At 45.0% G+C, this 18,378-nt stretch overlaps 3 protein-coding genes across 3 annotated transcripts; 2 read left to right on the top strand and 1 right to left on the bottom strand.

Annotated features, from left to right (window-relative positions):
* The first annotated feature begins 64 nt into the window (after window positions 1-64).
* Window positions 65-5,519, top strand: bcl6ab (BCL6A transcription repressor b). The gene is made up of 9 exons (XM_024268944.2): window positions 65-127; window positions 1,110-1,281; window positions 1,355-1,576; window positions 1,654-2,418; window positions 2,493-2,611; window positions 2,686-2,850; window positions 2,923-3,053; window positions 4,274-4,411; window positions 4,492-5,519. The coding sequence occupies exons 1-9, from the start codon at window positions 97-99 to the stop codon at window positions 4,627-4,629; spliced, it is 1,881 nt and encodes a 626-aa protein (XP_024124712.1). The 5' UTR covers window positions 65-96; the 3' UTR covers window positions 4,630-5,519.
* A 3,236-nt stretch (window positions 5,520-8,755) lies between these two features.
* Window positions 8,756-14,682, bottom strand: cmpk (cytidylate kinase). Its single transcript, XM_024268943.2, has 6 exons — window positions 14,505-14,682; window positions 13,750-13,896; window positions 10,447-10,599; window positions 10,295-10,371; window positions 10,094-10,190; window positions 8,756-9,361 (listed from the first exon to the last, which is right to left on the bottom strand). Exons 1-6 carry the CDS (start codon window positions 14,646-14,648, stop codon window positions 9,320-9,322), a joined length of 660 nt encoding a protein of 219 aa, XP_024124711.1. The 5' UTR covers window positions 14,649-14,682; the 3' UTR covers window positions 8,756-9,319.
* Window positions 14,683-15,502: 820 nt separating this feature from the next.
* fam78ba (family with sequence similarity 78 member Ba) lies at window positions 15,503-18,310 on the top strand. Its single transcript, XM_024268942.2, has 3 exons — window positions 15,503-15,881; window positions 15,963-16,242; window positions 17,351-18,310. Exons 1-3 carry the CDS (start codon window positions 15,556-15,558, stop codon window positions 17,591-17,593), a joined length of 849 nt encoding a protein of 282 aa, XP_024124710.1. The 5' UTR covers window positions 15,503-15,555; the 3' UTR covers window positions 17,594-18,310.
* The last annotated feature ends 68 nt before the right edge of the window (window positions 18,311-18,378 follow it).

The following is an 18,378-nucleotide window of genomic DNA, read 5'->3' as shown; positions in this document are numbered from 1 at the left end:
GCACCCCCGCGCCTCCCGTCAGATGGTACGGTCTTATGTTGAAATTCCGAGAATTGAGCAGCTTGGTTTCTTAGAACTGGATTCTCAGAACTGGTGATGCTCAGAGTTTCGAGGAAACTTTTACAAGGTGACTTTTCCCCCTTGCTTCCTTCCTTCCTTCCTAGCTGTTCGGCGTTCGCGCACACGCGTGTCTGGGTCGGGCAGCGGCTCAGCGGCGCCGTGTTTGGACGCTTGTGTGTCGGTGTTTAGTGCAAACATGAGTCGGGCTGACGGAGCCTCCGCGCGGCTGACAGCGGCCGGGCGCGCGGCGGTGGGGCGCGCGGCTGCTGGCGGAAGCGTCTCCGGGCCGGAGGCTCCAGCTCAAACCTCTGCTGTGATAACATGTGGCCTTGACGGCTGATATTAGCTGACTGCCACGTATTTGTTCACATTTTTATGGTTCTGCGTTGTTTGTGGACTTTGCTCGTTCTGGGTTAAGTTCGAGCGCGGCGCGGCGGGACCGCTCGGTCCGGTTTCGTTCGCGCAAATCTTCTTAAATCAGTTAATTTGAACAAACTTTATTTGGACTTTCGTATGAACTCTTTCTTAGGAGTTCCGGAGCTCGCCTGTGGCGTAACTCTGCTGAAGTCACGCAGAACGGCCCGCGTGCGCTCAACCCAGCTGCTCCAGAACCTGATTGGTTAAGGGGGTGGGGGGGTCACGTTAACGGGTTAAGCGGGTCCCACTTATTTGGGGGAACAGGAAACCTCAGTGTTCTGGAGAGTTAATCTGAGCGGGCAGGACGGAATGTGCCCAGAGAGCGAGCGCGCGCGCGGAGCTGGCGCTGGTCCGCGCGCGCTTTCATCAAAAGTTGGTTCCCAGATATGGTCGATCACATTCAGTCTCTTTCCATTGATGTTTTTTTTTTTTTCTTAAAATAAACCAGGGAGCTTTTAGAAACAGTAAAAAAACAGGTTTCTGTTGGTTTCATAAACCCGTCTGTGTTGTTGTGCTGTGGTGCTGCCACCTTCTGTTCCAACACTGTCATTACATATTTGTGTGGTTTCCCTCATATTCCCGTTTTCATTCATGTCCATCCTCTGCATGCTCTGCCCCGTCTGCGCATACAGACTGCGACAGCATGGCCATGACTGCAGATGGCTGCTTTCAGTTCACGCGCCACGCAGGAGACGTCCTGCTCAACTTCAACCGCCTGCGCAGCCGGAGCATGCTGACAGATGTGACCGTGCAGGTGGACGGGCAGGACTTTCACGCGCACAAGGCCATCCTGGTGGCCTGCAGGTGCGTCCTCGTCCTCTCAAGCATCTTCATCACATGAGCGACGTGTAACCATTGTCATTCCTTCCGCCTTCAGTGGATTCTTCTACTCGGTGTTTATGCATCCCGAGAATGCAAACCTTAGTGCCATCAGCTTGGACCCCAAAGTGGACCCTGAATGCTTTTCCCTCCTGCTGGACTTCATGTACACCTCCTGCCTCAACCTTAACGACAGCCTGGTCCTGGCCACCCTGAACACGGCGGTCTACCTTCAGATGGAGCACGTTGCTGACACCTGCCGCCGGTTCATCAAGTCCAGGTGAAGAAAATAAACTTTTTTTCTTTAATTGTTTTTGTAAAACCAGAGAAACTTGACCTCTGAACGTGTCTCTACAGACATCAGAGTCTGAACATGCAGCTGGACGGAGAACGAAGCGGCTCCATCAGCCCACCAGAGGAAACGCCAGCTGTGAGAGCGGTGAAAGAACAAGACAAGTCGCCCTCCAGCACGTCCTTCCTGCAGGACGGCAGGGCTTGTATCCCCACAGTTTTTAGGGGGATCAACACCTCTGGCTCCTATCACGTCTACGGAGATTTCTACATCCCTGCCGAAAAGCTCGAGGACTCTCACGAGACCAGATCCCTTCAAGGCCGCAGCCCAGCTGCCATGAACCCCGAGTCCAGCGGCGCCATCAACCGCCCCGCTCTGTGGAGCAGCCAAGCCCCCGCCACTGCCATGGAGGAGGACGGCCCCCAGCATCCTCCTGCCAGCTACCTCAGACTGTCCCCCATCTACAACAGAGGGGTCATTTGCAGTCCTCAGAGCCCGCTGAGATCTGACTGCCAGCCAAACTCTCCAACCGAGTCGAGCAGCAGCAGAAATGCCAGCATGAACCAGAACTCGGCTCCACACTGCCCCAAAGAGGCCAAGGCGCGCAACTGGAAGAAATACAAGTTCATCGTCATGAACCAAACCACAGATGAGGGTGATAAGGAGGCTCGGGGCAGCAGCACGGACGTGCGGGTGGGCTCGCCCTCCCGGAGTCCCTCCAGAAGCGGTGCAGCTGCCGGACCCACTGAAGAGGGTGCCACTGAGCAGAAAGACGAGGGCTTATCTCAGAGCATCCGCAGCTGCAGGAGCAGCAGCTGCAGCAGCATCAGGTAATGCTGAGCAAACGGGAAATCAGTACCCAGAGCAAAGGGGAAGAACACTAACCAGACTGACACCCCCACAGGTCCTCAACCTACGGCGGGGACAGTCCTCACAGCGTGGAGAGCAGTCGGCTGTCGCCCGACTCGTACAGCAGGGAGGAAAACGCCAAGCCGCACTCAGAGTTCTCTCCCTCCAGCTGTGGTTAGTGAGCTGAACCTGCAACGTCTGCTGTCCCACTGTAGAGAGCCACACTAATGTGTCACTTTTGCCCGCAGACAATGATTACTTCTCCAGCGGCTGTGACTCCAAATTTGCAGAGGAAGAGCACCTGAAGGAGCACATGGCTCAGGCCCACAGCGACAAGCCGTACAGGTGCGACTGCTGCCAGGCCGCATTCCGCTACAAAGGCAACCTGGCCAGCCACAAGACCGTCCACACCGGTATGTCCCGCCCGCAGAGCCGTCGGGTCACATCCTGCAGCCACGCCCCCTAACACACCGCTCCCCTTCCAGGTGCAAAACCGTACCACTGCAACATCTGTGGCGCCCAGTTCAACAGACCAGCCAACCTGAAGACGCACACCCGCATCCACTCGGGAGAAAAGCCCTACAAGTGTGAGACGTGCGGCTCCAGGTTTGTGCAGGTGAGGAGAAACGAACCATCAGACATCCGTCCACAAGGGCTGCCACGATTAGTCGACTTTTAAAATAGTTGACGACTAATTTAATAGTTGATTAGTCGTTACTTTGTATTATTGTTGTGAGTGTTTAGCACCAAGAAATGCACTTTTTTTTACATTTGAGTCAGTGAAACTAATTTATCTTTAGTGAAAAATAGTTCCTTGTTTCAGATGTCGAGCCTTAAATGTATTCATGGGCAATATTTTCATCGTTTTAAAGTAAATTTAAAAAAAATTGGAGTTTACCTAATATTTTAGTAACATGCTAACTCTTTTTCTGGCTAAATTTTTTCTACTTTGTTTTTTTTTAGGCTAATTTAGAGTTTAGCTTCTATTTTAGCAACATGCTAACGTTTTTGACTAATTTAGTTTACTAAGGTATTTTAGGCTATTTTGGAGTTGAGCTAGTATTTAAGCAACATGCTAATGCTTTTGGCTAAATTTGCATCTACTGAGGTTTTTTTTTTTAGGCTAATTTAGAGTTTAGCTTCTATTTTAGCAACATGCTAACGTTTTTTTGGCTAAACTTTTTTCTACTTAAGTTTTTTAGGCTAATTTAGTGTTTAACTTTTTTTACTAATTTAGTTTACTGAGAAATTTTAGGCTACTTTGGCTAGTATTTAAGCAACAAGCTAGCTTTTTTTTGGCTAATTTTGCATCTACTGACCTTTGTAGATTTTGGCATCTGTGAAGGTTTTTGGATTAATTTGGAGTTTACCTCATATTTAAGCAACACAAAAACATTTTTTGCAAAATTGTCATGTAGTAGGGATTTTCAAGCAATTTCACTATAATTTTTTTTAGAAATTTAGGTAAACTTCAGCTCTCTTTCATAGTTCTTTAATGAAGTTTCCAGTCTTTAAGCAAATTTACCATTTTGTAAATGGATTTTCACAGCAGTTAAAGTAATTGCATCACCATTTACAGCAAAAAAGCTTCAGCATCTTCAGTGACTACTTTCAGCAAAAACCTTTTACACTAGCATAATCCCAGGTAATGCTATATATCTAGTTTTTAGTTATTTTAAAGCTTTTCATCCACTTTACACAATACCCGATTAGTTGACTAATCGGAAAAAATAATCGTGATTAGTCGAGTGTTAAAATAATCGTTTGTGGCAGCTCCACTGTCCAGTCGCTGCAGGTTTCTGAAACGCTTGCATTTCTGCCCCTTTCCACCTCCAGGTGGCGCACCTTCGTGCTCACGTGTTGATCCACACCGGAGAGAAGCCGTACCCCTGTGAGATCTGCGGGACGCATTTCCGCCACCTTCAGACGCTCAAGAGCCACATGCGGATTCACACGGGGGAGAAGCCGTACCATGTAAGGCCACGCCCCCTGTCCCTCACAGAAGCACCTGGAAAGGCTGAACGTCTAACCTGTGGCTTTGCTCTTCTCTGCAGTGTGAAAAATGTGACCTGCACTTCAGACACAAGAGCCAGCTGCGGCTGCATCTGCGGCAGAAGCACGGCGCCGTCACCAACACAAAGGCGCAGTATCGTCGGCCTTCCAGCAACGTGGCCGCCATGAGCTCCTGCTGAGTCAGCTCCTGTCAATTCATCCGTTTTTGGAAGAAAAAAAAGACTCTCTTATATAGCAGAAAACGTTAATATATGTTTGCCTTTCTGAGCTTGTAAATGGTGCACATTTCTTCTGAGTTCAGGTGGGAAGTGAAGCGGCAGAATGTAGACCTGAACAGACTTCTGTTTGGTAGAGAATGTGTGGAATTCAGTGAGAAATACTGTTACAGTTTGGCTTTAGTCCTTTTTGGTACAGCTGATAAAAGATAATATATTTTCAGACGGCTGTCTGCTCTCTCACATGCATGACGTGCACTTTCCAGCTTCACTCTCATAAGGGCTTTCGTGTCACTGCTGTGGTCTCTCTGTAAAAAGTACTGATTGTCAATCATGTGAAGCATTGATGTACATATTCTTCTCTATCATGTTGATATTTTGCACATACTTACAATGCTGTTGTTTCTAACGTCTTCATAGTTCTAAGTATTGAAGTTCTCATTGAGTTCCATTCCCAGCAGCACTCGTTCGGTTCATCTGGTACTGTTTTGGTTGTGCTGTGGGAGTGACGACCTGCTTCTAGGTTGAAACCCGTGCTTTCATGTTGCAGTCATTAGCAGCACAGTGATGGTGCCTTACGTTCTCCCAGCTGAAAATGACTGCAGTCATCCTCTTTCTCTGCGACGTGTGCGTCTTCGTCAGTGCACGTGCACGTGCGTGCGTTACTTCAGACTGAAGCTCAGTCTGAAGAATGAAGCTCTTCAGATGCAAACACCAGGCCTAAAGCTAAAAACACTCAGGAATGTTCAGTCACATGTAAGCAAAGGTCTTTGTAACAGTAGATTGTATATATTTGAAATATATTTATATATGTATGTATATCAAGAAAATAAAGTGTATTGTGTTAAAAAGTACAACGATGCTCATGTTTGACAAAAGATCAACAAAAACATTTAAAATTGAGGATCTCATTTTAGGAGGAATTGCTAAATTTTTTCTGTTTTCTTTATTGGGGGGAGAAATAAACAGGATCAGACTCAGATCCTGCTCTGAGGTGAGATCAGAATAATCCTCATTTTCAGGATCAAATGATGCAGGATTCAATTCAAAGTTGGGAAATACCCAATAAAGGCCTTTGATACAGATTAAAGTCAGGATTGGATCACCAAATCCCAACCTTCACAATCAAATTTGGTTTGAAATACCCAACTTCAGATCAGAATCCAATCCTGGGGGTTTATAGGATTATATTTAGCATTTTGAGCCGTTTGGGTCAATTTCTAGACTACAACCTAGAAGGAGCACAAAGTCTGATCCACCCCGAAAGCCCATGTGTCAAAGTCAAGGCCCGGGGGCCGGATCCGGCCCTCTGGTAATTCTATCCGGCCCTCCAAATAATTTCATTTTATTGTTATCTTGCACTTATTTCTAACTTGTATAATTTTGATAAAATATATTTTCATGGAGAATAAAATATAAAAAGTTATTTAAGGTTTAAGTTGATTTATTCTGGAATAATATTCCTGCCTTTTTATTATTTATAATTATGTTTAAAATTTACAGTTTTAAAGTTTTAAAAATTGACATTCTGCTAGCTTTTTGAACTATTTTGGCATTTATTAAGATTTTTTAAGCTAATTTTGAGTTTAACAAATATTTCAGCTACATGCTAGTTGTTAGGGTAAATTATATCCAAATTTATACCCAGAAATTCATCAATCTTCAAACCAAAATTAATTCAGAGCTAATAAGTGATCATAAAGTGCACATTTAAAATCCTGAAATTTGTTCAAAAAAAAAAATAAAAAAATCTGCCTCATAATCCAGTGAGCTGAAGGTATAAATTCTGGTTTTGCTTGCTGACCTCAAATGGATTTTCTGCAAAAAAACAGTCCAGAAAGTTAGCATAAAAACAGCTGAATATTTTAATAGCTGCGTGAGCTGAATAACTGAAGGAGCTGAAGAGCTATGGACGGCAAAAAAAACGTACGGAAGAAAAACAATAATAATAAAGAAATAAAGGAAAGTGAATCACTATAATTAATATTCTATCCTCTCCAGAAGACAGCAGAAGGATGGAATCAAAAGTTCTGTTCTATGTGGGTTTCCATCAGTGTGTATGGGGGGCCGGGCCAAATGTGGAGGCGGGCCTGATCCGGCCCGCGGGCCGTAGGGACCCCTGTTTTACTGTATTTCCTCCCAGGGGCCACCACAGCAAAACAGCTTCCACTGAGTCACATATTTGGTATAGGAGAGTTCTACTTTACAGTTACTTCAAAACAAAAACCCTGACAGTCAACAGGATTCAGTGATGGTCTGGAGCGCCTCCCTGTGGCTGGTATTGTTTTACCTGAAGGAACCAACAAAAAAAAAAAGACCCAATGACCTTCCCTTCAGTTACACCAGGGGTCTGCAACCTTCAACTTAAACAGCCACTCGGAACGATTCCTCACCAACCAAAACCCAGTAGGAGCCACAAGGTCTTCACTCAAGAAAAGCAAGAATCAGGATGGATGAATAAGACCTTTAATAAGTGATCAAATCCAGATAAATCTATGAAGTGATCCTCAAAGAGTTCAGTGCACACACATTTGTTTTGTTTAAATGTGTATTTAATATGGCAGCAGCATTCATGTGACAGATTGACAGCTGTGACAGTTAGAGGCTGAATAAATAGATGGATTATGCTCACAGTTCATCCATAAAGACTCATTTGGTGTGAATGCACCATAAGAGCAAGAGAGTTGTTATTGAAAAACATGAAGCCCAAACACCTCCAGACGTTTGACTGAAGCTGCGTCGTCCTGATTAGCAGGTTTAGCTGTTTTTGTTTCTACTGGAACTCCAGAATTATCGTTTTTTTCAAAACAGGTTCTGCAAAGGATGATTTTATCTCATAGCACCCAAATATGTAAACGTCTCCATTTTCAACCCCTCCCCTAGTTTTTCATTTAAATATCTGCATTAACTAAAGGTGGTTAAAAGGATTCAGGAAACTTTTGTCTTTATAACAAAAATTGTATTTTTTATAGCAGAAATGGAAACACACAAACCTGATATACAATTATAACTTGTTGGGTTTTTAGGTAAATCTCTTTATGACTTAAATTTTTTTCAGCACGTAAAAACTCAAACTTTCAGAGATTTCAGCAATCTTGATATCAAAACGTTCATCTTGTTCAGGACATTATTGTTTGTATTTTTGGTTTTCATAAACGTTTTAGTTTTTTTAAATATTGAGCAAAATATGCCCTAAAGGCCTAAAGGAAATAAATTATAAAGTCTTCAATTTGCAAAATTTTAACTGGATTAGCAACAAGCCTTTATTCATGGGCTGTGTTTTAATCTTTTAAAGTAATTATCAAAAAAAGTTTGGAGTTTAGCTAATATTTAGCAACATGCTAATGTTTTGGCTAATTTGTTAACTACTAGGGTTTTAGGCTAATTTAGAGTTTAGCATGTTAGGAACATGTTAACGTTTTTAACAAATGTAATTTTCTGAGGAATTTTAGGCTATTTTGGAGTTTAGCTAGTAGTTAAGCATTGAGCTAGCTTATTTGGATAATTTGGCATCTACTGGGGTTTTTAGGCTAATTTAGAGATTAGCACGTTAGCAACAGGCTAACATTTTTGACTATCTTGGCATCTACCGAGGAATTTTAGACTATTTAGGTTGTATTTAGGCAAGGTGCTAGCTTTTTTGGCATCTACTAAGCTTTTTGTGCTAACTTGCAGTTTAGCTAATATTAGCTAATAACACAAATTGTTTGCCAAATTTTCATGTATTAAGGATTTTTAAGCTATTTTATTACAAATTTTTAAAAAATTTAGATCAACTTCAGGGCTCTTTCATAGTTCTTTAACGAATTTTTCAGTCATTTAGCAAATTTAACATTTTGCAAATAGCTTTTACATTTTTAGAAAATCCTTTCAGCAATTAGAAGAGGGGGCGAGTTGTCCCAGCAGTCGTTCTGTTTGCATCGATGTAGTTTGTGGTCGAGTACGGCTCTCTGATCTTCATTTGGCCGGTTTATTCATAGCAGTTATTCCAGAACAAGCTGCTTTCTTTCTCATGTCTGCATTTCATGAATTGCATGTTCAGCTCCGTTTAGATCAGGGTCTTTATGAAGCAACACTTCACAGCAGAAAATGTCAGTATTTGGAACATTTATTGTTTCTATTGTGGATTTTTATGTTGGTTCGATTCATAAAAGAAAATAAAACAGACTTGATGGGAAATTGACAGTTTCAAAACAAACATTTCATCCAAATGCATATTTTAGATCTAAAGATCATAAATAATCAGAAGATTTGGTCAGCCAGTTTCATATCCATCACGGTGACACAGCCGAATTTCTAAATGCCAAAGCGCCGCGAAAGTCTTCGTTTGACGGGACTCGGTAGATGTTTGTTCAGGTCCACAAAGGTTTGTGAGATCAGAGGACCGAGTCCGCCTCAGCAGCTGGATGAGATGCAGTAGATGATGAGAGGATGAAGCTCCACAGATCCTCCTCAGACGCTCTCAGTTCCTCTGCAGAGGATTGAGACCACAGAGACAGAAAGGGCCCAGCAGCAGCTACTGAACATGGTTCCTCATCACAGGCATTTACAGAAGACAGAAGAAACCAAACAGAACATCCAGTAAGAATGACCATATAATTACATGTAATAAAAAGAGAAGTAAAACATAAATGATGCTTCTGGACGGAGGCGATCAACCCTCTTTGTCCAAGATGGCCTTGACTTCAGCAAACACCTGGAGGAGAAGAACAGGACAGTCAGCTCCCAGGAATCAGACTTTCTTCATTAAAATGCTTTAGACGGAGCATCAGCATCTACAAATAGAGGCCAAAGACGCACCAGAGCTAACTTTTCCTGACCTCCTCAGTTGAACACCAGCAGCTACGCTGTCTGCAGAAGCTGACTTCATCTTGACCTGCAGCCCCTCAATAATCATTCCAAGCTGTAAAGTTCCTGCTTTTCGACTCTTTCCTTCCTGCAGGTCAGCGGTTCTGACCAACAGAACGACCCTCCAGGATTTAGCGGCAGATTTTTAGGATTGTTGCGGCCTAAAATGCCTGATTTTGTTGCAGTTTTTGTCAAAAGTTGTGACAAAAGTTGCAATGTTTAAGATATACTTTTTGGAAAACAACCTAAAAAATGTTGATTATTAACTAAACTTCACATTAAAAATATTGTGACACATGCACTAGGAAAACACAACATCACCATATACAACGTTGTATATGGGACCTGAGCATCTTTTCCTGTCTGCACACAACAAACGGGTTACATTTCTCAAGAAGTTCCTGGATTTATCTGGCAACTCAAGTAAAAACTGAACATTTCTACTGAAGAAGGCTTCTCTGTTCAAATGCTGCACCCCTTTCACTTTTACTAAACTTTAACTTACTAAATCTTACATATGAACATATTTTTCATCATTTCCTTGTGAATCTGACACATGTGGCTTTGCGCCGTCCCTCACCTCGTCCACAGAACGAGACGCGTCCACCGTCCGCACCTTGCCGAGCTTCTCATACAGCTGGATAATTGGTCGCGTGGACTGAAGGTAGGTTTGGATTCTGCACACAAGAGGCGTTCTGCTGGTTATGGCTCAAAGAAGACACAAATGAGGTCAGACAGCAGCAGCTGCTCTGATGGACGGGGATCGTCGGAGCCTCCTCACCTCTTCTCCAGACTCTCCCTGTTGTCGTCGGTGCGCCCGCTGCTCTTCCCTCTCTCTAGACACCTTTGGATGCAGACCTGTGCACAAACAGACGGCTCAGCGCCGAGCACGGCGGGAGTTCAGCCGCAGACCGCCTCGGCTCCAGGACGCACCTTATTGTCGCAGTCAAAGAAGAGCACAAACTTGACGTCCGCTTTTCCGTCCATGACGGTGTTCCAGCCCTGGAGGTTGTCCTCGTTCCGGGGAAAACCGTCAATCAGGAAACGGAATTTTGTCTCGTCCTTCTGCATAGTGTCTTCCATGGCCTACGAATACACATTTAAAAAAAACAAGAGATCTTTGAGTTTACTGTGGAGTGGGCAGCAGCAGTTCAATCAAACTGCATGGAGCAAAGATAAAATGTTTCAATGAACTCATGATAGAAACTGGTGTTTCTTAACCCTTTAACATGCTATTTTGGACTTTGGCTAATATTTCAGCCTCATGCGAGCTATTATGGTTAATTTAGGCTGTTTTTGTTTTTAGGCTACTTTGGCATTTAGCTAATATTTTAGCTGGTTATCAGCTTCAGCATCTTCAGCGGTCAAATTCAGCTTACAGCATTCACACTAGCATCATCACAGGTGATGGTATACATCTAGTTTTTAGTTAGTTTAAAGCTAATTATGGTCAAGATGAGTGCTTTACATACAGTTTGCCCATGACCCAATTAGTCGACTAATCAAAAAAAATAATTGGTGATTAGTCGACTATTAAAATAATCGCTTGTGGCAGCACTAGTACGTAGAGTCTGCAAACGAATGAAACGTGCGTAGCTACACGTGAACGTGAGAGTTTGGAGTCTAAAACACACATTTAAGCGTGTTTGCATAGACTTTTCATTGGAAGTGGTCACTAAACGAGCATCGCTGAGGGGGTGTGGACTTGTCCTTGACCATACATATCGTGTGGGCGATAGAAAAGTGTATATCTCGACATGTCTCTGCTCTCATTTTTATTGGTTTATTTTTATTGCTAAACTGTCGTGTAAAAATATGTTTTCTTACTAAGAAACGGGAAACTGTTGTGTATTATAATGGGTAACCAAACAGGGCAGTTGGATGTTGACTCCATTCTCAGCCCAGATTAGAAAAATGCCAAAAAAAAGGGGGGCGGGGCTAATGGAGGTGGTCTGAGTAGCAGAGGTGTGGCTTTGATCTATGATTGACAGTTAGGTTAGCTTTATGTAATGTAATGTCTTCAATATGGAGAGTGGTACTAAGATAAGTGATGCAGGTTTCTCCACAGACCTTTCTGAGGAGGTTGAGGATTTTTTGAGCCATGCTAAAGCTAACACAACAAACGATCGTTATAGAATCAAAGATGGGCGGGGCTTTTATACTTGGGACTTCTGGGACTTACACCAGTTAACCAATCAGAAAATCCAACTGTAATACCTCAATCGAACCTGTAGGGGGTAGCAGACAGACGTTTTAGAGTATATTTTCAGGAATTAGATGTTTATTTTAACTTGTCTAAAAAATTGACAATGACCAACAGATATCACTTTAAAAGCTCCATTTATAGAGAAAAACAGATTAAAAAAAGAGGATTTATTGTTTGGTTATCCTTTAGACATTTTTTCTCTTTTGTGATAATTCAGTTGCTTGAAAAAATAAAGTCAGAGAAAAGTAAGTAATAACATTTTATCAATTTTTATCAGAGAGTAATTGAAAATATTCTTTATTTTGGTCTATCGTGATAAATATAGTTATTGTGATATAAAACAATTCATATTGTGATATACAATTTCTTGCTTATCGCCCAGAACTAGTGTGAACGCAGCTTCAGAGTGATGCAGAGAAACAAGTTCAACGAGAATCAGTAGAATAGACTGCGTTCTTTCTGACTGATCTGCCTTTTAAAAGCAGAATAGATTCAGAATTCTCCACTCTGCCGGATTTGCAGGTGTTTCTAGAACTTAAACTTGAACAGAAAGGCGAGGCTCTAGCTGTCAGGCTAACCAACTCCCTGCTTCAGTTCAGGAAGCACGTCTCCATCTGTTCACACTGAGAACTGTGAGTTCTGTAAATAAAAACTCTTATTTAAGTGAAGAAAAAGGATGGAATATACTGCACATCGATGCACACCTGCTGCTGTTCTACAACATTCTAGAATAAAACATGTGGTTTCATTGTGTAAATGCTTAGTATAGTGATTCTTCTGCTCTTTTCTGAACGTTTTTCAGCACGTAAAAACTCAATCACACTTTCAGCAATCTTGGTATCAAAACATTTATCGTTTTAACCGTTGAGAAACATATGCCCCTTTGGAAATGAATGAGAAAGTCTTCAAATTTCTACATTTCAAGTAGATTAGCACAAAGCCTTTAAATTTATTCATGGGCTATGTTTTTATCTTTTATAGTAATTTTAATAAAAAAAAATTGAAGTTTAGCTAATATTTAGCAACATGCTAACGTTTTTGGCTAAATTAGTTTACTGAGAAGTTTTAGGCAGTTTTGAAGTTTAGCTAGTATGTAAGGAATGTGTTAGCTTCTTCTTCTTTTTTTTACTAATTTGGCATCTGCTGGGGTTTTTATGCTAATTTGGAGTTTGGGTAATATTTTAGCAGCATGCTAATGTTCTTGGTAAATTTCTTATCTACTAAGGTTTGATAGGCTAATTTAGAGTTTAGCTTCTAATTTAGCACCAGGCTAACTTTGCTTTAATAATTAAGTTTACTGAGGAATTTTAGACTACTTTGGAGTTTAGCTAGTATTTGAGCAATGAGCTAGCTTTTTTTGGCTAATTTGGAGTTTAGTTCATATTTAATTACACTAAATATTTTTGTACAATTGGCATTTATTAATAATTTCTAAGCAATTTTACTACGAATTGATCAGAAATATAGGTCAACTTCAGCACTTTTTCTAAGTTATTTGACAACAGTTTTAGTATTTTAGCAAATTGAACATTTTGCAAAAAGCTTTTGCATTTTTAGCAAATCCCTTCAGCAATTAAAGTAAACTGCGTAACAATTTTCAGCAAAAAGCTTCAGAATCTTCAGCAACTACTTTCAAAAAGCATTCACACTAGCATTTTCACAGGTAATGCAATTTTTCTAGTTTCAGTTGATCTCTAGATTTAAAAAAATGAATAGAAAGTCATTGTGAAAGATAAATAGCTTCTTGGATGTAAAAATAAAGGCGTAACTACCTTGACACGGAGTAGCCTGAGGCCTCAAAGAAACTTTTGTGCATCTCTTTCAGCTATTAGCTGCATGTGTCACATAAAGACTATAGCAGCCTCAGAGTGATGGATGAATGTGGTGACAAGACCTCAGATGTACAAAAACTGTTATTGCAGGACAATAATGATCCATCAGAAGACATCTGTGATTCACCTGCACAGGTGTCAGGCGTCTCACCTGTGACAGGTGATCAAGACCCCCTGCAGTGCTCTGGCTCAGCTTACCTTTTTAAGTAAGTTGATGGTGATCTGCACCGGAACGATTTGGCCTTCCTTGATGTGGTTGTCGATGAGCTGTCCGAACTCGGAGCCCTCTCTGGCCCGCTCTTCCCTCAGCAAGTCCCCGGCTGACAGGTGAGTGTAGCTGTAGTTCTGAAAACCAACCCAACAGGCTACAGGTTAACCAGAGCAGCAGAAAACACCAGCCACCTTTCAGCTCACACAGCCAGGCTGAACCAGAGCACCTGGACGGGATTCCTGCGTCAGGTGAGAGTCCAAAGTCTGGCTCAGGAAGTCTGAACCTTTCCAGCTTAGAGATTGGAACCATGTCAAACATGTTTGACCAGGAACCAGGATCTGTTTGCTGCCGTGCACAGTGGATGTGTGCGCGCGTGCGTGACAGGAAGTGGAACAGAACTTTTTTTATTATTACTTTTTAATTATTTTTATTTACTCTTTTGGTGAGTGGAACAGAACTCTCGTGCAGTTTAGACTGTCAGTGACACCAACGGAAGCCGTGTTGGGTCAGGACAGCAAACTTCCAGAGAGAGAAGAATGAGCTCCATCCCGACAGGCTAACAGCTAGCTCGCTGACTAGCACCCACACTCAGCTTAAGGACAACCGGAAATGAATGAAGTACCGCCATCCAACCATTACAAACAATAATCACCGGGAGGAAAGGAGTTCGGATTTTGGCTGGACGCGGTTTTCACGCCGCCTGGCTGGACCCTGTCCTCCGTGTCTTTGCCTGCCTCCTTACCTCCACGATCCTGGAGCACTGGGTCCCTTTCCCGGCACCGGGCCCGCCCAACACGAACACGACCTGCGGCTTCATCTCCAGCGAGACCCGCTTCAACAAGCTCGGTACCTTCCGCGACACGTCAGCGACCCAGCGGCCGAACATAAACCAGCGCCGGCGGTCGTTGGGCCAAGACGCCGAAGCCACTTCCGCCTTCGGCAGCGGCGACCAATAGGATTTCAGGGCTGCGTGACGCAGGCCCGTGGCCACGCCCCGCACACTTGCTGTGTTTTTTTCAATGCAGAGGTCGGGTGACGCCCCTCCCCTGCCTCCACAGCATCAGCACCTCCGAACGGAAGGCAGGCGACCCGCTCCGGGAAGAGGATGCTCCGCGGCCCGCCATGCTCCGGCTGACGCGGGAAACGGCTGCTCTGCCTCCGTCACTCTCCTGCCGCTCCGCTGCTTCCATTCAAGACGAGCCATTCATCATGCATCCACGGGAGCGGAAGCTCGCCGCGAGGACGCCACTAAAATAGAGCGGAATGGAGCGGCGGGCTTCGCTGCGGCGCTTCATGTAGGTCACAGGGATGGAGAGCCCCACTGCTGTCCTCTGAGCGCGGAAACGGGGGCTTCTGGAGGCGAGGCAGCGACACAAAAGGGATCCAGCCCCCCTCCTCTGACGCACCTGCCGCCTCCTGACATGACAGCGCAGAGCGGGCAGCAGAGCAGCAGGATCAGGGGGCAGCGACGTGCAGCCGGACGCGCGGACTCGACCGCCCGCGGGGGCTCGGCGGACAGGCAGCAGCCCGGGAGAGGCCGGATTGCAGTTTCTGGGGACGAGCGCCAAGGGCAGTGCGGCAGTCAGCAGACAGTCCGGGGGGAGGAGGCTGCGGAGGTCTGTGATCTGCTTCCCCCAGAAGCGACTCTCCTGGCCCCCCCACAGAACAGGATGGTGCATGCTTGAGCAGGGACAGCGGTCTCCTGTCGTCTTTCTTCTTCCTCCTCCCATAAACCCCGGGTTCTGTGCAATTAGATCTGCTCTTCAGGCAAGGGTGGAACCCCGAGGGGACAGATGAGCAGATACCACTGCCCCCCTCCCTCCTTGCTTTCGCTCATCGTGCTCGTGGTCTGCAGAATGGGCTGTATTCAGAGCATTGCCTGCAAGCCGCGTATCAGGCGGGAGAACATTGTGGTGTATGAGGTCTCGGCCTCCATAGACCAGTGCCCCACCATCATTGAAGAGAACTCTCCAATCGTGCTGCGTTACAAAACGCCCTACTTCAGGGCCTCAGCAGGAGTGGTGATGCCCCCGGTGCCCCGCAATGAAACCTGGGTGGTGGGATGGATCCAGGCTTGCACACAGATGGAGTTTTATAACACCTATGGTGATATTGGCATGTAAGTCCAACAGAAGTCTTCATGGGCTTGGTCGCTCACACCAGCACCCATCCATGTCTTGTGCTTCCTCCCCTCCTAAAGGTCAAGCTGGGAACTTCCAGAGCTGCGAGAGGGTCGGGTCAAGGCCATCAGCGACTCCGATGGCGTCAGCTACCCCTGGTACGGGAACACAACAGAGACGGTCACTCTGACCGGCCCCACGTCCAAACCGTCCCGGCTGACCGTCAGCATGAACGACAACTTCTACCCCAGCGTGACCTGGGCGGTTCCCATCAGCAACAGCAACACCCCCATGCTGACCCACATCACCAGGGACCAGAGTTTCATCACCTGGCTGGTGGCCATGAACTCTGTCACCAAGGTAATGTTTGTCACTTCCATCTTTAAGGTTAGCTGATTGTGACAATCTGTTGTTCCTACACGGCTCCTTTTGGGTTGAGGTCACAGATGACCTCGTCTCTGGATGCAGCTCCAGACAACTGTGGTACCATAGATCTATCACCCGAGGGTTTGTACCCCTCACTGATCACCGGAATCTGTTAACACGATCAATGTAGATTGTGAAGGAGAAAAGTGTGTGAATACCCAACCAGCAGGCCCAGGTGGACACATATGGTTTAAAAGTGGCAGGAAATGTGGGTCCAGAATGGGTTTGTCTGCAGTTTCTGTGATAGCTCCACCTGTGTTTGCTCACATTGATTTAAGTAGAGACTCAGTGTGTAGCTTGCTACGCTAGCCAGGCGCCCGGTGGACAACAAAGCTCGCTAAATTGCAACAGCGGAGCCTGCTAGCTCAATACAGCTTAGCTCGCTATAGCATCTCCATATGAAAGAAGCTTGCTAGCTCAATACAGCAGAGCTCGCTAGCTCACTACAGCAGAGATCGCTAGCTCGCTACAGCGGGGTTTGCTTGCTCGATACAGCTGAGATCACTAGCTCGCTAGCTTGCTACAGCGGAGCTCCCTCGTTTGAATCACAGGAACTCGCTAGCTCAATACAGCGGAGCTCAATACAGCAGAGCTTGCTAGCTCAATACAGCAGAGCTTGCTAGCTCACTATAGCTGAGCTTGCTAGCTCATTATAGCAGAGCTCACTTGCTCGTTATAGCAGAGCTTGCTAGCTCGATACAGCGGAGCTTGTTAGCTTGCTAGCTCGCTACAGCAGAGCTTACTAGCTCAAAAAAGTGACGTTTGCAAGCTTGATAGAGTGAAACTTGCTAGCTCACTACAGTGGAGCTTGCTAGCATGCTATGCCGTCCACAGGCTGGCTAGCGTAGCAAGCCAACCCACTGAGTGCTCACTTAAGCTAATGTGGACAAACCCAACCAGGGGCCACATTTTTTGCCCTCTTTTAAACCATGTGGGGCTCATCTGGCCTTGCTGGCTGGGTAGCTAATAGCTCCAGTGTTAGAGGCTTAAAGGAACTGCATTAGCAGGCGCACTCTAAAAACACGCCTTCCTCCTCCTGCAGGAGCGCATTGTGCTGCAGACGGTACGGTGGCGCATGCGGGTGGACATCGCCGTGGAGCCGGACATGCCTCTGGGCTCCCGAGCGTCGTTGGTCGGTCGTCCCTACCAGGAGCAGCCGCACATCCTCAACTACCAAGAGCCCATCCCGCCAAACGCTCTGGGGAGACCCAACGCCAACGATGCCCAAGTATTGATGTGGAGGCCTCGGAGAGGAGCGCCGCTGGTGGTCATACCGCCAAAATGAGAGAACTGTTGCAAGTGACAGAATATGAGGATGAATAATATCATCTCTGAATCTCTGAGAGATTCAAGAGGAGATCAAACACAACACTGAGCATACGCTGCAGCACCACAGAAATTCAGTCTACCGCCAACTGTTGAAGGATCTGAGTGACACTGACACACTTGGGACTGGAGGCCAAGGTCCACCAACAGTTTTTAGCAGTATTAGCCCGCAACAAGAACTGCATCCTGCATCCTTACGTAGACCTTATTGCATGACAGTAAGAATGAGACTAACAGATGCTCCCATGAGAACTTTAAGGTTAGCATTTGTTTTGTATAAGTTTGTACCTAAAGAGTCGAGCTGGTTTAGCCTCGTCTGCGCCTACAATGGCCTTCAGCATCAGCAGTGATGAAAGGACGTCTTCGCTAGAAGCTAAAGTAGTGTTTGCTTCTCTTTAGACTGAAGTTATTCTCCACTCAGTTTATGTTGACAGAGAAAAGCGCTTTAGTTTTGCTGAAACACCGACCTGCAGTCCGCTCCCAGGAGCTGGTGCATCAGGAAGTGTCAGAGAAGCATCATTACTGCATCAGTTCATTCATGTTAGACATGTTTTCTATAGGTGCAGTTTAAATGAGGCGGTGCGGTCACAGCTGGAACTGTTCTGAGGCCAAGTGTATTTCTGATGTGGCACTATTCAGTTCACTTTGCCAATAAAGTTGCATCAATCTTCCTAAACCGAAGTGATCAGGAGGTCTTCTGTTAATCCCTGCTGATTTCCTGCAGATAAACACAGAGAATGCTTT

The sequence above is a fragment of the Oryzias melastigma genome, linkage group LG17 (assembly GCF_002922805.2).
Source record: "Oryzias melastigma strain HK-1 linkage group LG17, ASM292280v2, whole genome shotgun sequence".
Classification (NCBI taxonomy): domain Eukaryota; kingdom Metazoa; phylum Chordata; class Actinopteri; order Beloniformes; family Adrianichthyidae; genus Oryzias; species Oryzias melastigma.
Note: the sequence above shows the minus strand (reverse complement) of the source record. Positions and strands in the feature narration are given on the sequence as shown.

Coding starts and splice junctions, on each gene's coding strand:
- bcl6ab (XM_024268944.2), top strand. CDS start 97: ATGCTCAGAGTTTCGAGGAAACTTTTACAAG. Junction 128..1,109: donor TTCGAGGAAACTTTTACAAG/GTGACTTTTCCC, acceptor CTGCGCATACAG/ACTGCGACAGCATGGCCATG. Junction 1,577..1,653: donor CGCCGGTTCATCAAGTCCAG/GTGAAGAAAATA, acceptor GTGTCTCTACAG/ACATCAGAGTCTGAACATGC.
- cmpk (XM_024268943.2), bottom strand. CDS start 14,648: ATGTTCGGCCGCTGGGTCGCTGACGTGTCGCGGAAGGTACCGAGCTTG. Junction 10,191..10,294: donor AGGGAGAGTCTGGAGAAGAG/GTGAGGAGGCTC, acceptor TCTTGTGTGCAG/AATCCAAACCTACCTTCAGT. Junction 9,362..10,093: donor CGTCTCGTTCTGTGGACGAG/GTGAGGGACGGC, acceptor CTTCTCCTCCAG/GTGTTTGCTGAAGTCAAGGC.
- fam78ba (XM_024268942.2), top strand. CDS start 15,556: ATGAGCAGATACCACTGCCCCCCTCCCTCCTTGCTTTCGCTCATCGTG. Junction 15,882..15,962: donor ACCTATGGTGATATTGGCAT/GTAAGTCCAACA, acceptor CCCCTCCTAAAG/GTCAAGCTGGGAACTTCCAG. Junction 16,243..17,350: donor CCATGAACTCTGTCACCAAG/GTAATGTTTGTC, acceptor CTCCTCCTGCAG/GAGCGCATTGTGCTGCAGAC.